General features: G+C 41.7%; 1 protein-coding gene across 1 annotated transcript in view; it reads right to left on the reverse strand.

Moving 5' to 3' along the window:
• The window catches only part of PCSK2 (proprotein convertase subtilisin/kexin type 2), a 123,427-nt gene that overhangs the window by 5,223 nt on the left and 92,905 nt on the right, over nucleotides 1-25,299 (reverse strand). Inside the window, exons 8-11 of the mRNA XM_056488189.1 lie at nucleotides 24,369-24,544; nucleotides 5,427-5,642; nucleotides 4,097-4,197; nucleotides 1,317-1,544 (exon numbers count right to left, since the gene is read on the reverse strand). Of these exons, the coding sequence (XP_056344164.1) occupies nucleotides 1,317-1,544; nucleotides 4,097-4,197; nucleotides 5,427-5,642; nucleotides 24,369-24,544 (721 nt within the window). The remainder of the gene's footprint in view (nucleotides 1-1,316; nucleotides 1,545-4,096; nucleotides 4,198-5,426; nucleotides 5,643-24,368; nucleotides 24,545-25,299) is intronic.

Raw genomic sequence — 25,299 nt, forward strand, 5'->3', positions numbered from 1 at the left:
AGAAAATGTTGCCTTAGCAAACCAAATTGAAAGAATAACCCAATTATCCACAGCAGAAGCGCAGAGTAAAAGTCCAAAGTTTTCATTTCCAAGGAATCTCTGGAGATGCTGGGATTTAGCTAGCATTTTTTTTTTTTTACAGTGCAATTCAAAAAATGTACATGTTGCACTTCGTAATACTTCTTATCTCCTGTCAGTGACATTTTCATTGGGGAACACAAATACTACAGCAGTGCTGTTAATATTTAGACATGTCAGGCAATTGACAGGGGGGCACCCTTACAGCTTACACAAAGAAATGTTCTCCTCTAGGATGATCCCCATTTCAATAAATGGAGCTGCCCCAAGATAAATGAGATTATTATGCATATAATTATGAATAAACTAGAGATATCTTAAAACTAGCTTCGGCATTCTCATTTGTTTGTTACCTGTGAGCATGCATAGGACAGATAAATTAAAACTAGAGCTCAGCTGTAGAACCTTGAATCATGCAAATTCACTCTTTCCCTGGCTAAGTTATGTGCTAGGGTGGCATCTTGCTTTGTTTTCTTTTTCCAACAGAATAATCTTGTGTTCAAAAATGGCACTGAAAAGTCAAATTTCAAATGGTATAGATACAACTTAGGCCTTATTAGGTTAGTATTTCAATTACTTAAATAAAACTAAAGCTGTTGTAGTCAATTAGTATTCATTCATTTGTTGACTCATTCACTTTAGCACATAAAGGTACATCAGAAAATAATCTGACTACCATCCCTGCAATTAGAGATTTGACGAGCTTAAAGCAAGCACAATTAAATGCTGTAGTGTTCAAACTGTATCACTAGTATCTGTAGATGATAGTTTCAGTCTTCTGGAGATAAAATTGTCTGCTAAAAAATCTCACAATGAGATATGACCTGGCTGATAGATATTTCATGTGGCAGCAATTTATGCAATTTACAGTGCTAGTCTCAAGGATTTTCATTTAGGGATAGGCTCTTTATTCACAGAAACTTTAGCACAAACATACCCGTGAGTGCCCAGGAGAAATGAATGTTTTTATTAACCCTACTGGCACTAGCAGTGAGGATAAAGGTGTGCAACAGAAAGTACTGCTCCAGCAAGCCAGAAACTGAAAGGTCATATAGTTTCATCAAGCATTGTTGATAAAAAATGTTTTATCAATTTATTAGTGGTAATGTTAGGGTTTCTTAGAAAAAAAACCAAATGTTGTTAAGTTTCTTTAACTGTCTTTGTCAACATAATTGTATGCTTGTGGTCCGCCAGATGCCTGGAAGAAGCCAAACACATCCACTAGGCTATTTACTTACTCAGGTTCCTGTATCGACCCTCCAACACAATGGAATCTCTCAGGAACAGTCTTCCAGTCTTTTGCCATCTTAACCATTGCTCCTGCATCTAGGACACCATAGCCAAACAAATGGTTGAACTCCAGCCCAACACCATTCCTACGCCACCTATGAACCTCATCATGAAGCTGGTTCCTCTTGGAGGTGAGCACTGTCAGATGCTGCATGTCTCTCCATGTCAGATGCAAGCTGTGAAAGAGCAACATGAGAAACAAACATTAGAGTATTTCCAAGCAGATATTAAAGAAAAACTGTGTTTGAGTAAGGCTTTGGGTAAAATTTGCTTCTATGAATAACACTGAAATTGTAACCACACACATGTCAACAACAAAGTTTCTATTGATCTCAGTGGGAACAAAAATAGGTTTGAAGTATATAGTACTTTTCAAAATATGTTCTCCAAAATTGCAGAATAATTTCTGATTTAAAATAACTTCTTTTAGCTAGACATTATACATCCAACATGCAATTTTTAAACTAATAAAATGAGTGAGATATTATACCAGATCCTGAGAGAAATACAAAAAATTCAAAGATGATAAAATATTTCGCCTAGCTTTCCTCTTAGATCTTGCCCATTTTTTCTTGTCTGCTCCTCCTGCTTTTCCCATGGATCTTCCAAGATCTACCCTGAGAGTCCCTAATCTGATGAAGCTGATGACCTCTAACTATCCAGGTGATAGTAATGTCAGAGTTTTGAGAATATGGATATATGGGCCGTGGGTGGCTGCATCTTGCAGTGTAAGGTATGGCAGAAGTTTTCCACCCATGTTATATTAGCATGGATGGATGCAGTCAAGTCATATTTGCCTAGTTGCAATGGTTATTTTTCATCATCTTCTCTTGTCTTCCTAGATGTACAGTGATTATGGTAACAGGAAAGGCACTTATTCTTCTAAAAAGCTTTAGAACTGACATTCTAATTCTACATAACTAAAGCTATTCCAGTTGTTTTATGATCTCTTTCAATATCACAATATGTCTGATTCAAACCATCAGCCTAAAAGGATCTGCTTTACAGCTTTCTGTGCCCCAAGTAATAAGCATATGTGCATGCTGAATGTACACCAGAATAAGCAATTACTGTTGTTCCCCCAAGGTGACACAAGAAAGCTGAAAATAAGATAGCATTTGCATAATTCTTATTGAAATCTTTTAAGAGCTTACTTATCTTAAAGCTGTACTTTCTATTTCATAGATTGGTCCGGTTTTAGAGACATGTGAGTCCTATATTGTATATGAGCTGACAGACATAATGCAGGCAAGAACAGGCTTCATGGGAGATTTTCAGTGATTCCTGGGAAAACTCATCCAGGATAGTTCTGCACAATACAATTCAATACAGCCAGAAGAATATAGGAGACACTGACAGTTCCTTCTCTCTCCTGATGCCTTCTCAGCAAAGCCTAGAAATTCTAGTGCAAGCCGCGGATATTAAGTCTAATTCTTATTCATGATAATTTGGTAGAGTAATTCCAGTCTTTATGGGTAGCTCAAATGAGGAAGAATGATAATTATTACCGAGATATTTAGGTTCCAGTCCAGTTTAAAAATTCAGTAGTCAGAAAATTCATTAAACATTTATATTTTTATGGCCATATTAATATTTTACATAGTGGTTATCCCACTGAATGAATTTGATAGTAGAAGGAATGATCTTCCGAAGCTAAACATTTGGCATGTGTTTTACACATATAAAACCTAAAAAATGAGACTTGGACCAAGTCACGTTATGAGCATGATAGTCACTGCTCTGCTAATATCAACTTGGCCTCCTCTCACAAATCTTCATTATTCTGCACTGTTGAAGGAAACTATGCACATAGTACTCACTTCACGCCATGGTTACAGCAACTGAAGCTCTGTAAGTAAGCAAATGTAGCCTCAGTTCATGAAAAAATTTAACATAAAGTAAATAGGTGGTATAAGTTATTGTAAGGGAAACTTTTCCTAATTAATAGAGAAGAAGATAATGATTCCAAGATATAAAAATCATTCCAGTGTCAGGAATGCCATGAAGATGGTAAATAGACAAGGGGTATTTATTTCTTCATGTAACAGAGCAATTACACAGCACAGAAGCAGGCTACCAGCAATGGGTTAAGAAAACAAAGAAAACATTCCACATCACCATTGCCAAAAAAAATATTGAGGAACTGATTGTTACTGGATGACCTAGGTGCCAAATACAGACAATTTGAAAATGAGTTAGACAGCTTCAAGGAAGATCAGTCTGCCTGTAGCTATTAAACAGAAGAGACCCACTGCTGTCTCTACAAATCACAAAGCAACAAAGCTCTTGTTGAAAGATCACTCTCAATCCCCTGTCTTTTTCCTCTTCCTAAGCATCTGTCATCGTAGACAGTACCCTGCACAAGATGAACTCCTGTCTTATATTACAGGGTCATTCTTATGTTTTTGTAGGCTGGCCATTTCACAGAGGACATATGGAGAAATTAAATAATCTCTTCCTCCAAACAGTGTCAGAGAAGTCTAATCCCTGGATGCAGAGGACAGGGAAGACACACAGAGACCCAGACAGCCAAAATACATCTGCCATGCAACTTTGCCAAGGCTGTTGCTCCATCTGCAAGTCACCATGCATGTCACTACTGTATGAGGCTGCTTTTGAGCTGGTTATTGCAGCCTTGTGCCACAGCCAACAGCTGAAATGATGAACACCATTAAACAAACCACAGGCCTTCTCTCTAGCGCTCATGAGGAGTTTCTCAATAGCATACTTAGCCTCCAGGGCCAGGGCGAACACTCCGGCTGCTTCAGGGGCAGCTGCAGACGTGCCTGAATGGCGCAGGGTGCAATTGCCATACAAATCTGTTGTAGCCTGCAATGATATTAGATGTAATTAATGAAACCAGCTATCCCATTTTCGTTGCAGCTACAGACTCAGAAAAATACAGAAAGTAGAGTTTGTGCTGTTGCTCTTTAATTGCCCACAATCTCTTTTCTTTTTTGGAAGAGTGTATCAATTTAAAACCACAGTGAGACACATTTAGAGCACAAACGAAAGAGCAAGTCATCAGGGAGTAAACCAGTGCTCATTATCACTCAGAACCCATATATTTCTTAAAAACACAGTTTAACCTAAGGCCTTAATTTCCTTTCTGATTATCAAAAAGATTTGAAACTAGAATTGTCATCACTATTGAACTTTTTAACATTTGTCAAACTCTGAGACCAGCAGCAGCACCAGGCGGCTGTCTTCTGTGCACATTAGTCACTAGCAGAGACCAGAAGAAAACCTTAGAAATGCATTTTATGGCAATAATCACAAAGATGCTGCTGATAATTTTGGCTGGTATCATCACAGAGCTGATAAAGACAAAAACCAGTTCTGTCTGCGACTGCATTGGCATTTAGGATTGCACAGTGGGGGCTTGAGACAGGGCCATGGAAAATGTCCAACAGCTTTTGGCAAAACTAACCTTGAGTCAGCACATATGCATTTTCCACTCTGAACTAACATTTTCCAAACTGAACTAAGTCCTAGCTAGTCTGGAGGTGCTGAAGAGCTGAAGAACAGCTCTAGAAGAGCTGATGACTATGGGGGAAAGAGAATCCCAAATATAATTGAACAGAACCTGCCTGTTTTCCAGCTGTAGGTATGGCCCTGCAGCAACAGCAGGTTCTAGTGATCTGAATTCACGTATGTCCTCTGTGGGTGACTAAATGTTATTCTGCTCTGTGCTGCTTGTACTGCAGAAGTCTGCCAGTACAAGTAAATAAGATCTCAGACGTTAACTTAGATTTTTACAGAGACCTTTTGTCACACTGTCCTCCAGAAAGAGGGCAACTGGACTTCATAACCTGGTTTCTGATAAAGGAAAGCACCAGCTTTCCTCTGAAGCTCTAAAAGATGGAAGAATCATTGCTGTAAAAATCCCACACCTTCTCAGCTGACACTTTTGGCATCATCCCATACTGCAAATGAAAAAATATTCATCTCAACAAAGAGCCATCTGCTGCTCCAAAGTGTAAGAGTTGCAACAGGTCATGCAGACAGACATACATCGTGCACAACGACAACAACAGCACAATAGTATCAGGACTCACCACGCCAGCCTCCGGATTTCTCTTCCTCCCATTACTAAAGGTGGAAGCTAAGGTTGAAGAGCAGCTTTCATCATACAGAGCTGTCCGTCCATCATTTATGGCAGAATTGATGGAGATTGTCCACATGCTTGATGCATAACCATCACAGTTACAGTCATCATAGCTGCCTCCATCTCCAGAGGCCCAGACATAGATGCTGCCTTTTCCACCCCGGCCCTGTGAGAGGGGAAAATCGATCCTCTGGAGTTAAACAGCAAATAGGAGATAGCGGCAACTTTAAACTTCTGAAGTGCTCAGGCCTGAACAACAGGCCCAAGCCAAAGTTGACTTAGATGAATCCTGAAAATCATATAAAAGATACTGTCTATGTTAGCCATTTAACAAAGAACCTTGCATACAGACTGACCAAACCTCTTTAACGTGAAACCAGCTGCTTTAGGAAATTTCACATGACCTTGTGTAATTATCTACAAGATATGTTAATAAATGTATAATTTTAAGAAACCTTCCCAACTGACATCACCAGATGTTTATTTGCAAGAAACCCGAACCCCCACCATGGTCTGGGCTCTGGCCAAACCCTGGCTCTGGCCAAACCCTGGCCCTGGTTGGGAAGTGTGTTATAAAAGCTGAAATCCCCCATTTGCAGCGACTTCGGAGACCTCACTTACAAATGAACGCACTTCTAGGACCTCCCAGTTTCCTGGAAAGTTCTCCAAATCATCACTGAAACAGAATCAGTGACTGCAGGTTCTGGATGATGGTAAAGTATTTAGGCAATTGGTGATGTATCTTTCTAAATTGCTATTCTCTCTCTCTCATGTAGTACTGATTAGGTGCATTATCTTGCTTATTTTGTTTGTTGCTGAAGCCAAGCACATAGTAAGCTTATTGTTTTATTAAATGTATCATTTTGCCTCTGTGTTGCCTTAGTATTAGTAGCAAAACAAGACCATTCTTTATTGGTGTCTGTGTCCTTTAAATCACCCCCATCTTTTGGCAAAACAACTGCACATCTAATTGTAAAGCTGAGCATCTCTAAAAAACTGGTACAAACAAACCATACATGAAGCTTCAGCTGAAACGCACAGACCTATGCAGGTTATTAAATCCAGGTAACTGGCAGTCAAAGCCAGTTTTCCAACCTTGTGTACAGAAAACTCTTCCGTTTATCTCCTGGTTTGCTTCACACCCTGAAGGCTCCTGTGGCAGATGCTAAGACATTTTTTGGATTAATTAGCATTTATGTCATGGTCTAAGTGCCATGAGGAAAAATGTTCTTTTCAAATGGATATAGGTCATTTCACAGGCTGGTTTTTAGATCCATTTATGTTCAGATGATGACTAAAAAGTTCTACCAGCACCTTTTTTCTTTCAGTAATTTTTTTTTTCCAAAGGTATGATTGACTCAGAGCTGTTTTTCTGACAAACCAGCTTCTACATCTAAGGAGAAAATGAAGTTATGAGGCCATACAAATAGTCTACAGAAAAACAGCCCAGCAGTTATGCTGAGATGGACAGGATTGGCTGAAGCTGAAGGACCACTATAAAGGCTTGCCATTAATTAAACGAAAGAAATCTATACCCTCTCCCCAACTTCCAGAGAAGCAGGTAGTGAGAAGGGATCAACTCAGCTCCTTCTAATTCCATAATCTGAAGGAGGTAGGAGCTGCATGAAAGAGAGTCAGACCTGAGAAATTCAACTCTCAGAGAAAGATCAATGTTATGGAACTCAAAACTCAGATCTCCAACTGATTCCAGCACAACCACCATTTTTCTCTGTGTTTAGTTCAACGTTTACTTCCAAGAGCACGAGAAGTCTTCAAGGCTGGAATTTAACACACTGTTTAGATGCACTGAGCAAAATACTCAAAAATTTCTTCTGGTCTTCTCATTGTCCAGCATGAAATGGAATTTAATGAATATACAAACTTAGTAACCTGCAGTGGCATTTTAATAAGAGAACCCTTTCAGTTAGGATTTTAAATCAAATCTGAGTTCCCAGCAGTAGCTCCTATTTTTCATTGCACCCCACTGAACAAAGCAACCTCATTATTTCAAGCATGTTAGTGAGTTGCATTGTAATCCACTGAACTGCACAGCAGGATTGCTGACACTGGGATATATAACATCTCAGAACACAGATTTTCATAATAAAGATAATGACTATTAAAAAGCTCACTGAAATCACTAAGAACTTCCACAAAGACCTGGTATCAGTTGAGTTTTAAGGGAGGATGATACTGTTGCAAAAATATATATTTTTAAGAACAAAATCATGCTAGCAATTTGTTTAAAAATAAAATAAAAAATCAGCAGAACAAAACCAAATATAGCTTTTTTCTCCTTGACATTTTCCATATCCCATCTTATACTCGGACTGCCATTAGTTTACAGGGCCCAAAGCTAGTCTTTGGACTACCTGTAGAGGTTACATCCCAATCTTGCCACCACCATGCCCACCTACACCACCACACCACTTTGCAACCCTCTACCTACTTTGGACAGCTTTTACAGCCTCTGTCACAAAAAGGCAGGTGGCTGGTAGTGGCAGGAATAGTATGCTTGTCATGTATAGATCCATTCCTAATCTTCCTTCTTGTCATTTGAAAGGGAGAGAAAATACTCCAATTTCATATGAGAAATTCACTAAAGTGCTAACAGGAAGTTAACCTCCGCAGTGTCCAACACAAAGACTTAGCCCTGCTCAGCATTTTATCCCAAGTAAAATGCTACCAAGTATTTTACTCCACAGATGGGATTTGTGGCAGAATGGAAGAAAATGCATGTAACAGATTGTTAGTGTGAAGCAAAGGGAATTCACAGAGGAACTGGAACTCTGGGATGCGTTCTATGCGTGCAATTACTGTAACTTGAGAATGGCCTCAGGATATTGCTTTCACAGGAGTCACATCCACAAGTGGGTCTTAGTGGTAAAACCTATAATTCATCTCTTAATACCCTAATTTCAATTGCCTTTCCTTCCTAGCTAGGACTGGAAGGACAAGCAAACACTGCTGGAATTAAATTACAGTAGCCCAACTGCATTATTTGCAATGATGCTTAGGACTTGTTGTTTACATGTCCCCCAGCCAGACCCCACAGCGGGACTCCTTGCACAAGCAAACTGCTCTCAGGCATCATGTCATTTACAAGGAAGAAATATAGGGCTTCAGGAGAAGTGAATTTTCAGTTCTCTGGATGGTAGTAGCAATAAAACTGATCTAGTCCTGATCTAGTGGGTGGCATCACTGCTCATGGAATGGCAGGGGGCTAGAACAAGATGTCCTTTAAGGTCCCTTCCTACTCAAACCACTCTATGATTCTATGACAAGCCAGAAAAATTTCCAGTTGGGTTAATTAAACATCATATTTAAAGTGAACTGAAAGCTCCTATTTGCATCTCAACCTCATGTGAACCTAAAAAATGTTATTAGTGTGACTCAGGCTGCTGTACATTTGGACCAAAAATGGGACTGAAGAGGGCAGTAGTAACATACACTACAACCACCAGAGGGAGCCTGAAGGAACAGTCAGGAAGAAGACAACCGCAAGATCATAAGATGCATTTAAAAGAGTATCTTTTCTCCTGAATCCTGTAGAAATCTGCTCATTTCCTCCAAAAGTGATGCATAGCCTGGCACTCACCCTTCCGAGCCATCTGAAGATATATCTTACTCAGAGCTGAAAATGGATCTTGGTGCACTTAGTACGAGCCTGAGAGAGGCCCAGTTCTCAATTCAGGCTAAACCAGAATTAAATTCTGGGCAAGGCTATATGCTTAGTAATGCACAGAGAGTGAAGCTCTCTTTGAGAAAATAGCAGGTTTTCTATTTCCAGTATATTTAGTGGGAAGTTGCACTACAAGGAAAAAAAATCCTGAGAGATATTCTTACCCCTTTTCTCATCTTCCATGAGTGCACAATACCAGAGACATGTCTTTAGTGAACTACCTTGCAAAAGTGAGCTGGCAGAAGACTTTAGCCTTTCTCACTTTAAGAAACTTCAGGCATATCTTAAACTATGTTTTCCCCCCGTGTTGTTTTTGTCATTTGTCATGCCTGCTTGACTAGTACCTGAGCCAGTGTTTCCTGAAGCTTTGATTGTTTGATCATACCTCCCAGAGAAAAATATATTTGACAAATAAATCTCCTCCAGCTTCACTGACCTTTGTCATTAAGGCTGGCAAGCTGACATGAATAACAGTCTGGCCTCTAACTCAGCATGGCCTCTGCAATGGCTCCTCCAATTCTCCCACTGCCACCCAGCCACTGGTTGATGATGGATGGAAGGAACATAACAATTGTTAGAGCATGTTTTTCATATGGAATTGGTCGGATGCTTCAGTTGTAGATCAGTTTGTTTCAACCAACACAAATTAAAAACAAAGAACAGGCTCCTGCCCTGAAAAGCAAAGCACCAGGGAAAGACAGGACCAGTGATGCCTTTTCCTGGTCTTAAAAAATTGAGAGCCAGACATGGTTAAGGGATAAGGGGTTTTAACCTCAGTATTTTAATAAGAATCCTTTTTGGTGCACCACTTCTCTGCAATGCACCTTGTCAAGTGATGCACCTTAACCATATCTGGCTCCCACTTTTTTTAAGACCAGGAAAAGGCATCATCAGGACACCAGAAGGCAGGTAGGAGTGAGTAAGAATTTAAAAAAAAAACAGCACCTGACTGTGAGGAGCATTTTTTAGGTGCAGTGAAAAGGTATTTCAGGTAAGGATAGTCAAATGGTTTGCTGATGTTTATGGACTGTTTAATTCCTATGGAAGCAAATGCAGATGGGGGACATTTGAAAAAATGTAAAAAAATTATAGAACTGAAAATTGATTTTTTAAAAAGCACACATTGTTTTATAAGCATCTTTCTTTCTGCTTGACATATGATAGCTATTTTTAAATTCTTCCTTCTAGGAAAAACAGAAGTGTTTCAGCACCTTCTATATAATTTAATAGCAAAGGCAAGAGATAAACTGGTTTTCCAGGAAAAGCAAAAAAAAAAAAAAAAATCTACCGTTTCTTCCCGTCTTTTTCAGGGGTTCTACTGACTTATGAAAAGAACACAGTTATTTTCTGGTCTCTTTTTTTGACTACATTTTCCTCTGAAGAGAGGATTCCTTTCTCTTCATGACTGAATTATTTGAAAATCCTTACACGTTTTGTAACTAAAACCTGCATCCTTCAGTAACGATTGCTAATTATTACAGAAAGTATAGTTTGCAGCCTACACAGGTAAAATGAAATCACCATTGTACTCCCTGGCTGGGATACACCAAGACAAGGAAGAGCTATCGGACCATTTTTCTGCTGTCATGAGCTGGTGGGGAGCATCGGATTGGGCTCCCAAGACCTCCCTCTGGAAGATTACACAGAGACCTTGCTCTGCCTTGGTCTCCCCAACTTTCCTGTTCACCAGCAATCTAGCTATGCAATATAAACTATCTGAAGGCAGTGAGTCCTTGGCATCCCTAAACTTCTGCCCGTTTTTTGTACTGCTGGGGTTTTCTGAAGCCTGCCTGCATGTTCCTGTATCCTTGATATCCCTTGTTCCCCTGGCTCGTCCAGCTGCCAGGACGATTTGCCTAGAGCAATCTGGTAGCTTGTGACTTCTTGGATCCCTTTGCTCCTTTCCTATACTGATGACATGGACACTGTTAAAAACCTAAAGCAAAATCTAGGCAGAAACATTTCTGACAGCCAGCCAAACAAACTTGTTTTAACTTCAGAGATACCTCAGAGAAAGTTTAAGCAGGAAACATACCTGGATTGTCAAAGTTTGCCACCACACGGGTTCAGGGGGACAGCTGCTTTGTTTGAGCTGAATGCATTTGCACTTCCCCTACATCCAGTTCCTTCTGAAAGCCTGCAGATGTTGAACTGTAACCCTGGAAAAGCCCAGCACAGCCACAACCCATGCAGTTCAGCTCAGAAGAAACAGCAAGAAGGTTATCCTCTCAAATTCACCACTGATGAAGGCCTTGTCCCTGCCCTGCTGGCCTGTCTAACTTTCCGGTATTCAACAGTGGAAGAGGAAAGGATGTTTTGGCAGGAGCAAGAACTCAGTTCAGCACTTGGGTACTGTGCAGAGGGTAACTGTCACTTGGAACCACATTTCAGTCATGCTTCTCCTGTTTGCGTCCCTTTCACATTTTGTTGTTTGATAATTGTCCAGTTTGCCCTAGCAGATTTCTGAAACTATTTGGGTCAAGTAATAACCACCAAACTCCAAGACTGCTGCATATGAGACTGTCAAAAAACTTCAGCTATGTAATTCGTAAACCTTAATGAAAGGCGTTTTGCAACTTATTTCAGAATTAATCACAGAAGAGTACTGAACTCACATCCACCAATCCACAATTAATTGCATAATTGTTAATATCTCCTTTGGATAAAAAATAATGCTTGAGCCATTTTCTACATCTAAATCGCTGTTGAAATTGGATGGACTTCTCTTAGCCAACAGAAATGAATGAAAATTACACTTTAGGTGAAGAGAGGCAACACTAGGTTTCTCACTAGTGAGAGCTCAGTCTAGCAGGACAATGAGGAGGGAACTTTAAAAATGCTGAGACAAAACCTTTCAATTAGCCACTTCTTTTTTGCTGGATGCTCAGCTATGTACCACAAGTGATAATATAACAATTCTACAGGCCTAATTCTAGTATCAAGAATATTTGGGAAAAAAATCAATCTCCTCCTCTTCTCATTATTTCTGAGCTAGATGATCACTGAGAAAGACTCTAAACACCCAATTTACTCTTGACCAGTGACAATGCTAGTTTCCTTTCCCAGCATTCCCAAGCGGTGTGATGAACTCTGGCCTCTGTGTCCCTGGAAACACTGTACAAACGTTCCCAGCTTGCAACATCCCAGCCTCGCTGGGAAGCTAAACAATGTATCAGCTGAGCTGTGGCACAGAGATTAGGCAAAAGACACTCCAGAGGCAGAGAGAGACAATAGAATCAATGTTTTCAGGCTACATTATTGTCTTGCCTCCTTAGAAAAATATCCCTGTCAGATGATTAGGGTTCAGAATTCCAAGCAGATACAACATGGGTGGGGTTTTAATAAAGTTTGACTTTATCTTAGATGAATATGACAGGGAAAGAAATTATAATACATATTTCAGATACAATGGCAATATGATAGTAAAGGGCTCCCAAGTTGTAAAGAAGCTTGCTGGGCTTCCTCAAAAATGGAGTAATCAGATGGTTGCCGTATCATGAATTTCTCTGTCCTCACTTAGCTGTTGACCACTAAAATGATGTTAGAGGTATCTGACTGTATAAACTTTATTAACGTGATATTTTTGAAGAACAATAATACAGTTTCTGTGCAAATAAGAGAGAGGCAAATGAGAAATATTTCCTTTTGTTTTTTTTACATTGTCCTTTCTTCCTTCATTGGTGAGCCCAATTGCAAAGCTATGATGTGACTACAAATTCTTAATACTGCTCCCCTGGTAATTTGTACTTGGGCATTGTTTTCTTAGGTAGAACTACTTTAGGCAAATAATAATGTTTTCACCAGCACAAGCACAAACGGCTCATGTCTTATATATTCTGGCTGGGATGGTGAAGTCTCGAGAAATTAATTCAGTCCATGAGCAATCCCTCACAACCTCCTAATATAAAAGCCTACATCACAAAAATGCAATAGATAAGAGACCAGTTTATTTGATTACATTTTTTCCCCCCTAAATTCCAATAACTGAAGCTGGAAAGAACTGGACTCATGAAATGGCAAAAAAGAAATGTTTACTGGACACTACACTAAAGACAGGTAAAATATAAGTGGAATTAGTTCTTGACCTAAGTTGCCATTTCCTGTTTAAGATGATGTCTGATACAATTCTGGATGCAACATACTAGAGAACAAAAAAGAGAGATGTGTTGTCACAGATGTGACAACACAGATGTGTAGTGATTTCCACCTATCATCTCTACCTCCCTCTCCAAGCCTTCCAGCCCCCAAAGTGGGTAAGAACAGCTCAGACAAGGGATATCTAAATCACACAGCATTGCTTTGTCCAGTCACACTACACATACCATGAATGCAAGCCCCCTCATTTAGGCAAGTACAGTATACATACAGGTTTCAGCCTAATCTTTAAAAATTAGAAGTTTTTAAAAGCCCTTTCCAATCCCAAATATGTCTTTTCTAGCAGCTGAAAGTTGCACTAGGTAAGGTTGTTCACCTGCGTCAGGCCAGTGCTGGTAATTGCCAAATCCTTGTGGACCTTTGTGTGTAGGAAATTCTTTTCAATCCCTATTCTCAAGTTCTTGCTTATTCAACTGTGAGCTTATTTATCTTTGCAGTGCAACCACAACTACTCAGTGACCCAGTCACGCTGCTGAACACGGTCCCTGGAGCCATGAGATAACACAGTGAAGCCAGACCACATTAAAAAAATGAGTGGGATTGTGTCTTAGTAACAAAAAGCAGCTTGAGTACCTTTCCCAACAACTTCTGATTACATGGGTTATGCTGACATCCAGCTCATGCACATGCCATTCCTTTTGTGTTCAGCCTTAGATATACTGTTAATAAAAGAGCCCATAAAGGAATTTCCAGTGTGATGGCAGATTATGCTGTCCTTAATTATGCTATTTAGTGCTGCCTCTATTAATGCTATTTGCCTTCCAAGTGAACAGCACACCAAAATGAAGATATGAGTAAGACAAAGGCAAGAATGAGTTTAACACATTCCAAGAATGGATAATGGAAGAGGAAAGGTAGGAAAATAGAATCAGAGAATAGTTTGGGTTGAAAGGGACCTTTTAAAGGCCATCTAGTCCAACTCCACTCTGCAATGAGCAGGGACACCTTCAGCTAGAAGAATATAGATCAGAAATAGAATACTTGTTGGCCTTAGCCCACCTGGTTATAGCTAGGTGGCTTCAAGACATAAAAATAGACATATAAACATACAGTTTCGCAGTTTCTGCAGTTTTTATCATATTGTCATTATCAGGTAACTAGTTACATCCACACCTCAGTAGCTCTGGAAGGAGGAATTCTAAAGGACATGACAGTGAAATGGAGACTGAGGGAAGGATGAAATGGCAGTGAGTTCCTCTTTGAGCTGAGCTCCAAGTATGGTAACAGCAAGGCAAACCTGTGTTTGACAACTCAGTTAAATGCATACTCTGTGTAGGAATTCTATATCACTCCTACTTACTGATTTTTATTTTATTGCATTAGAAGCAAGGGTATTAATCTTGCTCCATGCAAGAGCTCTTATATTGCCTTATAAGACATTTGGAAGTATTGCTTTCAGTTTAAGAACACATTTTTATTCTCAGCATGTTGCTTCTTCTCTGCCAACATTTCAGCTTCATCATTAATTTGTGAGCCATAACTCTGGTGAGAAAAGCTCTAGTATGATAAAAAGAATTCCTGCATGTGCGGGTTTGGAGGACAGGTGTCTGCCAAGAGAGGCAGAAGCCTCTGTTTGAAATTGAGAATATAAACCTCCTCCCTCCAAATTATTATAATTTTGAAATTAAGGGGCTCTCAGAAAAGATATGGGAATTAGGAATAACAGTTCTTTACTAGGAAAATTAAAATAGAAATACAGTATTACAAAGAACAAACCCAAAACACTGACAGAGCCAGAATACAACCTGACACCCCATCAATCAGGGTGTTGGTAACAGTCCACTTAAATGGTGGCTACAGTCCTCCTGCATTGGCAGATGTGGTTCAGCTGAAGCAGTGGTCCTGTAGAAGGGTGCAGTTTTCCTCTGAAGCTCCAGTGATGATGTGGAAAGGTCCAGCTTTCCTCTGGAATCCAGTGGAAAGAAGGCTTCTTTGGTGTTCAAAATCTCAAGAAGGCTCCTTTGGTGTTCAAAATCTCAGTTTTTATCTAGGTAGGAAAGGCTTGGCACCTCCCCCTGGCTGGAGCATCTCCCAGTGGGATGATGTAATTTTATCAGCCATACAAGTGGGACTTAATGGCCCATTAGGAGATGGTATCTTCGTGGAGGAAGACTGGGTTGTGGAAAAGACAAAGATGAGTGTCCCACTTGGTTTTAACAGATGGCCCATTAGCAGATAATATCTCCCACGAAGATAAGGGCCACTGTCCCACCTCAATTCAACAGATGGTGATAGAATACATATTTTTGGGCACATCTTTACATTGCAACCTAGGAGATAATCCACTCCTATTCTATTACCATCTGCATAATGAAACCTTACACAGAGCTCTCACTTAAGATTAGGTTTCCCTGCGGTACACAATGAGTTTCCTCATCTTTCTGAATTGCCCACCAAGTATAACCAGGTCCTCGAGCAAAGACAATCCCACGGACGGGTTTGTCCTTGCCCGAGGTGAGACGAACCCAAAAAGTCTTTCATGTGTACTACAGGACCTTTATCTCCACCCACTCTGTGCAAGGGTTCAGACTGGGCATGGTCAGCTCGATTGATGGATCCTCAGGTGTTGACCATCCAGGTGGCCTTTGCTAAGTTAGTTTCCCAATTTTTGAAGGTTCCCCCACCAAGTGCCTTCAGGGTAGTCTTGAGTAGCCTGTTGCACTGTTCAACTTTCCTGGCAGCTGGTGAATGATAAGGGATATGATATATCCATTCAATGACATGTTCTCTGGCCCAGGTGTTGTAAGGGCCAGTCCGAAGTTACTCTGATCTGCCTCATGACCATCATCAGAGACTGAGATACCAGGACCCCACCACTCGCTCTGGACAGGAGTTTCTGGCCTGGCCAAGGTGGATGCTTGCCAAGGGACTGTTTGTAGATGTGCTTGCTGCTGCCATGGTACACTGCTCTCGAGCAGAGTACTGGCTGTAGTGTCCTATTCTTGCACCTGTTTGTTGGAGCAACGATCTCCGCACAAAATAGTCCATAAATTTCCCCACTTTTTGGCCAGAGGCCACTTGCTTTGGAAAAGGACTATAAAAAGTTACTTTCCTAAAGACACTTTTGGATCTCTTTCTCCCCAATGGATGGAAGACCTATCCATCGGCTGAAAATCAGGAGGATTCATCCCACCTGCTGGTAGCTATTTCCCTATCCTTCTCTCTCTCCCTCTCTCCCCTTTTACTTCGTCTCCTTTATCTCTCTCTCTCTTCTATTGCAAAACTGAATTGTTGGCACACAATAAAGTGCATAGCTACTCGCTGCTGAATAAAACTTGAGTCTCCTTGCTTTTTGACTTTTGGGGTCGAAAAACCATCATGACTCCCACTCGAGTTGAATGGATTGTGACAGATGTTGATAAGGCCATTCTTGAAATGGGTCCTATTGTCTGACTTGATTCTCTCAGGGGTACCATGCCTCCAAAGGACTTGCTTTTCCAGGCCCAAGATGGTATTCCAAGCAGTAGCGTGAGGCACCGGGTAGGTCTCCAACCATCCAGTGATGGCTTTCAACATGGTCAGCATGCAGCGCTTGTCTTCGTGGGTTGGAGGATGTGTGATATAGTCAATCTGCCAGGCCTCCCCATACTTATATTTTGGAACATCGCCCACCATACCAGAGGGGCTTCACCCACTTGGCTTGCTTGATGACAGCACACGTCTCACAGTCATGGATGACCTGGGAAATACTGTCCATGGTTAGATCCACCCCTCGGTTTTGTGCCCACTTATAGATGGTGTCTCTGCCTGGATAACCTGAGGCATCGTGGGCCCATCAAGCCAGGAATAACTCTCCCTTGTGTTGCCAATCTCCCTTGTGTTGCAAGTCTATCTCTGATACCTCTATCTTTGAAGCCTAATCTACCTGCTCGTTTTGTCGGTGTTCCTTATTAGCCCGACTCTTGGAAACATGGGCATCCACATGACCAACTTTTACAGGTAGCTTCTCTACCCCAGTGAAAATGTCTTTCCACTCATCAGCAGCCCAGATTGGTTTTCCTCAATGTTGCCAGTCAGCCTTTTTCCTCTCTGCAACCAACCCCACAGAGCATTGGCTACCATCCACGAATCAGTATAAAGGTACACTTTTGGCCACTTTTCTCTTTCAGCAATGTCCAAGGCCAGCTGAACAGGTTTGAGTTCAGCAAGTTGACTTGATCCACCTTCTCCTTTGGTAGCTTGTGCAACCTCTTGTGTGTGGCTCCATATGGATGCTTTACACTTCCGGTTCATCCCCACAATATGGCAGGAACCGTCTATGAGAAGAGCATAGTGTGTTTAATTTCCTGGCAGTTGGTTATATGGCGGGGCTTCTTTGGCCCGGGTCACTTGTTCCTGCTCTTCTTTGTCAGTGAGACCAAAACTTTCACCTTCTGGCCAGTTTGTAATTATCTCCAAAATCTCAGGGCAATTCGGGTTTCCAATATGTGCGTGCTGTGTGATATGGGCAATCCACTTGCTCCATGTGACGTTGGTGGCATGGTGGGTAGAGGGAACCTTTCCTTTAAACATCCACCCCAGCACTGGTAGTCGGGGTGCCAGGAGAAGTTGTGTTTCTGTGCCAATCACCTCTGAGGCAGCTTGAACTCCTTCATAGGTGACCAAGATCTCTTTCTCTGTGGGAATGTAATTGGCTTCAGATCCTCTGTAACTTCAGCTCCAGAATCCCAGAGGTCAGCCTCTAGTCCCACCAGGCACCTTCTGCCAAAGGCTCCAGGACAGACCATGGTTCCCAGCTGCAGAGTAAAGCACATTCTTTACCTCTGGTCCCGTCCTGACAGGCTAAGGGCTACTGCATGAGCAGTCTCCTGTTTGATCTGGGCAAAGGCTTGCTGTTGTTCAGGGCCCCGGTGGAAATCGTTCTTCTTGCGGGTGACCAGGTAGAGAGGGCTCACAGTCCGGCTGTACTCAGGGATGTGCATTCTCCAAAAGCCTGTGGCACCTAGGAAAGCTTGTATTTCCTTCTTGCTTGTTGGTGAAGACATTGCAGTGATCTTATTAATGACCTCAGTGGGGATCTGGCGCTGTCCATCTTGCCACTTCACTCCCAGGAACTCTCTCGGGCAGGTCCTTTGACTTTGCTCTTTCTAATGGCGATGCCGTCTCCCAGCAAAATCTGGATGATCTTCTCTCCTTTCTCAAATACCTCCATTGCTGTGTTCCCTCACACAATGATGCCATTGACATTTTGCAGGTGTTCTGGAGCTTCATGCTTTCCCAGTGCAGCCTGGATCAGTCCATGGCAGATGGTGGGGCTGTGTTTCCACCCCTGGGGCAATCAGTTCCAGGTGTACTGCACACCCCTCCAGGTGAAAGCAAACTGAGGCCTGCACTCTGCTGCCAGAGGAATGGAGAAAAATGCATTGGCAATGTCAATGGTGGCATACCACCTTACTGCCTTGGACTCCAGCTCATACTGGAGTTCCAGCATGTCTGGCACGGCAGCGCTCAGCAGTGGAGTCACTTCATTTGCTGCATGACAGTCCACAGTCAATCTCAATTTTCCATCAGATTTTCGCACAGGCCAGATGGGGCTGTTGAAGGGTGAATGGGTTTTGCTGACCACCCCTTGGCTCTCCAGCTAACAGATCATCTTGTGGATGGGGGTCATGGCATCTTGAGTCATCCGATACCGCTGGCCGTGCAATATCAAGGTGGCAATTGGTACCTGTTATTCTCTCACCTTCAGGAGTCCAACTGCAGATGGGTTTTCTGACAGCCCAGGCAAGGTGTTCAACTGCTTAATGCTCTCTGCCGCTACAGCAGCTATTCCAATAGCCGACCTGAGCCCATTCGGGTCATCGTAATAGCCGTTCCTGACGAAGTCTATGCCTAGAATGTGCGGTACCCTTTGGACAGTTACAACTGGATGTTTCTGCCCCCGCCCTTCCCAGTCAGGCTCACCTCAGCCTCCAGTAAAGTCAATTCCTGTGATCCCCCTGTCAACCCAACAATGGAAACAGGTTCTTTCCCCACATGTCCTGATGGTATTAGGGTACACAGTGAACCAGTATCAATTAACACCCATGTTTCTGTGACTTTGATGTGCCAGGCCATCAGATCCACACCATCCAAGAGATCTTGTTATCCCGTGCCTCTCCCTGGGTAGAGACAGAGCCCCTCTAGTCCTGGTTATTATTTCCTTCCTGGGCATACATAGTAGAGGTTCCTTCAAGTGGGTCTGACAGATTACCTTCCCTTCTATAATACCCTGAATCTTGGTTATGGGAGGCTGGGGCTACCTTCACTTTAGTAGAACTCCCTTGGTTAGTGCTTCCCTCCCTGAGCTGACGCACCCGTGCTGCCACGACAGATGTGGGTTTCCCGTCCCATTTTCCCATATCTTACCCATGGTCTAACAGGAAGAACCACAGGTCAGCTCATGGGGTGTACCCTCTCTCCCTCGCTGGGGGGCATTGGGCTCTAAATTTGGTGCCTATGACTCCACTGGCACTGCACTGATCTTCCTCACCTCCTCCCTCATCTCCCTCACCTCCCTCATCTCCTCTTGGAGGCTCTTATCCACAGCAGAGACATAAGCCTCTATTGGGCCGTTGATCATACTCTCAAAAGTTCTGAGCTTGTTTGCAACAGAACCCGCTGTCTCTTGGTTGTTATCAGCATTGATCATTGCAATGAAGGTGGTATACTGAGATGGCCCTAGGTTTGTCAGATTCCACAACATCTGCCGTGTGCACCTGACTTTGTCAGGGTCATTGTCATGCTGTCTGCCCCTATCAAACAGTACCTCTAATATTGCCCCTTCTCTCAGCTGCTGGATCCCTTCTTCAGGGGTCTTCCAGCACATTCTATGGTGATGCTCCTTCATTCTCTCTGTTCACAGACCTCTCCCTTACACTCATTAAAAGCCGGTCCCAGAGGGAAAGGTGGCCTGGTTCCCTTATGAATATCTGGTCCACACCTGAGTCCTGGGTCAAGGATCCCAAATTCCTTGCCTCAGTCCCATCCAGTAGCAAACCTGTTCCCATAAGGTCCCAGACCCGAAGTAATCAAGTTGTAAAAGTTTCATGGCCCCATTTGTACAATGTCTTTTTGCAGATTATGGAGACTTTCATATGACAGAGACTCGGTGATGATTTCAACCTCTGGCTCTCCTGCTGTTTGTGAGGGCCCTCCTTTCTTATCATTATTATCTAGGTGCTTTATTTTCATCTTAGATTTCTTAATTCCCACCAGGGTGACTGCTGCTGGCTGTGACTGCCCCTGTGGTTCAGCTGGAAACTGTACAGATGTAACGTCTTTGGGTACCACTGCAGCACTATCAGACTCTCCCTCTTTAAGGCAGGGGGAGGATTCCTCACCAGCTGGGGAAAAGTACTCCTTCAGCATCTGGCACATCTTCTCCTCCATTACCTCTATCCAATCTGGGCAGTTTATTTTTGAGGTGGGCTCTGGGGCAGCATTCCTAGTTCCCTGGGTAGGTATCAGAGAGGTTATCCAAGCCAATATCCCCTTATCTCTGAACGCTAAAATAGAACAGGCATATCAGCAACCCCAGCCACTGTATGATATCATTAACATTCAGAGGAGATATGAACCTTTCAAAAACTGGTGGGTAGACCGAAGAAACTGGGTCAAAGGCTGGGAGAAAATTTTCTCGGGTGTCATTCCCTCATAGTAGGTACCATACACACAGTTACTGTGTTAGAAGGTATGAATCCATGTGCCTGCCTTCCAGAGGAAGTTAAAAATCCATTAATTCCTCACCTTATTAACCCATAAAGCAAACTGGATAACAACCACAGTAGCCTTAGTTATAGGGCCCATGTTTAGATAAGGGCCTGGAAATGGGAGAAATACAGCTACAACCACATTCCACCCAAACCAGGGTAAGCTAGACCACATCGTGCCACCTAATGAGGTTTCTATATCCAGCACACAGAAATTAGGTTACTCAAGAACTGTTGTGCCTTTTATCTCTCAATGTCCTCTTGCCCAAAAAGTTGGTCGCCAAAATCTGTCCTGGTGTGGAGGAAAGGTGTCTGTCAAGAGAGGCAGAAGCCTCTGTTTGAAATTGAGAATATAAACCTCCTCCCTCCAAATTATTATAATTTTGAAATTAAGGGGCTCTCAGAAAAGATATGGGAATTAGGAATAACAGTTCTTTACTAGGAAAATTAAAATAGAAATACAGTATTACAAAGAACAAACCCAAAACACTGACAAAACCAGAATACAACCTGACACCCCATCAGTCAGGGTGTTGGTAACAGTCTGCTTAAATGGTGGCTACAGTCCTCCTGCATTGGCAGATGTGGTTCAGCTGAAGCAGTGGTCCTGTAGAAGGGTGCAGTTTTCCTCTGAAGCTCCAGTGATGATGTGGAAAGGTCCAGCTTTCCTCTGGAATCCAGTGGAAAGAAGGCTCCTTTGGTGTTCAAAATCTCAGTTTTTATCTAGGTAGGAAAGGCTTGGCTCCTCCCCCTGGCTGGAGCATCTCCCAGTGAGATGATATATTTTTATCAGTCATATAGTGAGACTTAATGGCCCATTAGCAGATGGTATCTTCGTGGAGGAAGACTGGGTTGTGGAAAAGACAAAGATGAGTGTCCCACTTGATTTTAACAGATGGCCCATTAGCAGATAATATCTCCCATGGAGATAAGGATCACTAACCCACCCTAATTCAACAGATGGTGATAGAATACACATTTCTGGTCATATCCTATATTGCAACCCAAGATGCTACATTTCTTTGGCATTCAGTTTACAAAAGGTACTTTTTACTAAGACAGGAGGGTTAAACTGAAAAATAATCATAAACTAGATTTACATTTTTACCATCAATAGAGAATGTGATGCATATATTATAGACCTAACCTGGGTAAAAGGCTATTTTATCAAAGGCTGTTCCTTTACATTCAGCCAACTCTGTCGTGGGTTTTTCAGAGCACCGTGGAGATTACCCAGCTTCCATTGACAGCTTGAAATATCTCTAGAAAATCTGTCTCTCCAAAAAAACAGATCAAAACCAACTATACTCCAAAAAATCATTCTATTAGGAAATATAATGGCAAAAGAAAGGTAGAAAGCTATGACCAGAACACAAAGGGAGTTATTTGGGGTGGAACTGTCTCATCTTCTGTGCATATAGTGCCAGGAGATAGCTGGGATACTTCCACTGCATGATTAAGTGTAATTGCCCTGGACAACAATATTTTTTAAGATAGAATCCAGTATCATTCCTCCTAATTCTGCAATGGTCAACAGAACTGGTTTACTAATGCAGGCTCTCCTGCTAATTTTATACCTCCTGATAAGACAGGCATATGTCTCCTGATGACAGCAACCCTTGCCAGAGCACAGCTCACTGTTCTCTTTCATGAGCCTTCAACCCGAGTGATCTCAGGGCCCTTCTGATCTTAACACTGCAAATTATTTCCTGAAGAGAATCACAAACAGTCCCAAGGGCAAGGTATTAAAAAGGTAATATGCCCAACACTCTGAGTATAGGTCTCCAACCAAGCAATAAAACAGAAAAGAAAAATCCCTACTCTGATATTTAACATTCAAAGAGAAGGTTAATTCCAGTGTAACTCCACAAATTAAAGCATAGGACAATATGACAGCAAGTTAATTCAAAGGTATTTTATGCACCAAATTGGAAAAATTACCCCATGATTATGATTTAAAATCTGCTTCTCTTGAAGGCTAAAATAACTCTAGTTCAGTTGTCATTCTTCCACCATTTTTGCTACTTTTAGACAAGTTCTCCATTGGAGGAGGATAACAGAAAAATCACATGGAAATTTTTCTGTGTTCAGAGTTCATATCTCCTATAACCAACATTAGTAGAAGAGAAACTGGCCAACTATAACACATCAAGGTGCTGCTAAAACTGTCACACACCTAAGAAAGATTCTCCTCAAGACCAAAGTGTTTAAGGAGATCTTTATGGAAATACCAGACAAATGAAAATCACAAGAAGAAACACAGCCTGTGTAAGGTGACTTTAGAGGGACTGCGAACTCATCAGAGGTTTGTACAGTTTATATTATAAAACTGAGCAGACTCAGAATGAATTTGTGACAAGTCTTCCAGTGTTATTGCAGAACATTGCCAATTTTATGGGTAGAAGCATAAGATGACTATAATCCCTCTCTTACAAGCAAAATGTCTGAGGCTCAGCATTTGAGAAAGCTTTAGATGCTCCATTACATGTCACAGTGGTGGATTTAATTATTATGTCACAAAACATGGTAAACTGAATGTGTTGCTTACAGTGAGCTGGTGATGAAGAGTGGGAGATTTTGGCACAAGTAAAAGGAAAAAATAATTTGGATGGAAAAGTGAGTAATTGTAGAGCTCCCACACAAAACCATCCCAGATGTTCTGGGTAATTTCAGATCTTGTCAATACAGAAACCCTTCTATAATGAGTCACGGGGACAGTCCCCTATAGCACTAGGGGGCACCTATGGTTGTCTTGGCTGCATGACACTGAAGAGGTGGAGACGAACCCATGCAAGGTGGGTTTGTTTGGGCTAATTTATTTTTTTTTGAGTTGTGGCACACACATTTCCCCCAACCATCTTATAGTGTACAGGTTAAAAAGATTATAGGATGATACTGCATGTCTTTTACAAAGACTTCTCCTAGAATGAGCTGGAAATGTGGGAATAAACAAGGAAGTTCTTGGATTCATCTGGTTCATCTGAACCGCTGCAGTTCAATCACAGCTATAGTAATGACTATACATGAGTGACCTGAGAGACACTCCAAATCCAAAACAGTAAGTAAATTGGTAACACACCAAAACATCAGTGTTTCAACCTGGGGAATATTTACACGTTCAAGCTCTTCCATTTAGACTGCAATGGCCTATGAAAAGCATCTATAAGCTGTCTAGAGATAAACACAGTATGCTGAGACTGTACAATAAAATCAATACCAAAATACTGCAGAGTGAATATCAAAGAACCTTGAAATAGGGTGAAAGTTGGATTTGTGCAAGTGCATTGTGTTCCCAAGTCACTGGTTTCAGCACAATCATGTACACACCATCCTGCCCCAGAATCCAGATTATTAATACTGTTACCTTATTCACACCATCTGCCATTGCTTGCAGCGTTAACTCTCTAGGTCCATCCACAGTCTTCCCATTATCAGTTGGTCCCCAGCTGGCACTATATATATCTATGACTTGAGGCATATGACTGATGGAGGAAGCCTCAATAATGTCTGTCATAAACGGCTGGTCAAGCATTCGAATACCTGTAGTTTTAATCAACATAAGCATGAAATATACATTACCCAGCATAAAATGTAATCTCAGCACCTGCAGAAGGCCCCCAGTTACAGGTATTTTAGTTTCACCCATTCATTAATTCTGCATTTGACACTGACATTTAACCAGGTTGTGCTTACCCAGCAGGATGCCAGTATTAAACACCTATCCACCAAGGCAGAATGGCCCTAAAAGATAAAGAACTTCATTGCTAGCTTTCTGATTACACAGTATTTTCCACCTATTCTTTGAGAACACTTTAAATATACCAGAATTGAGCAATCTCAGAAATTCAGACTTTAAATAATATCAATAGCATTTAAAATAATATTTTGTAAGCTAGCAAAAAAGAGTAAGCCCCCCCGCAGCCTAACTTAGATTCAGCTCACATGTCATTAGTTTTTCAAGTAATTTTTCTATTTATTTTGGTGCATCTCCAGAATACAATCAGAGGAAGGAAACATGCTACACAGACATTTCCTGGAAAAATATAATTCTCTCAACATGTAGACACAATAGCAAAATATAGCATGTGGAGAAAAAAAAGCAAACTAAAACCTGCCTCCTTTAACCCATCCTGCAGCAGAAGTTAAGAGTTTAAATGATGCAATTGCAGGAAGTATTCACTTCATAGAACTTTGAAGTTTGACTCTAAGCAAGCCAGAGTGCAACAGACAGCAGTGCAAGCCCTTACATCATGCCCTACACAGAGGACAATTTCTCTGACAGCCAACTGTCACTT

The sequence above is a fragment of the Oenanthe melanoleuca genome, chromosome 3, assembly GCF_029582105.1.
Source record: "Oenanthe melanoleuca isolate GR-GAL-2019-014 chromosome 3, OMel1.0, whole genome shotgun sequence".
In the NCBI taxonomy this organism is placed as follows: Eukaryota; Metazoa; Chordata; class Aves; order Passeriformes; family Muscicapidae; genus Oenanthe; species Oenanthe melanoleuca.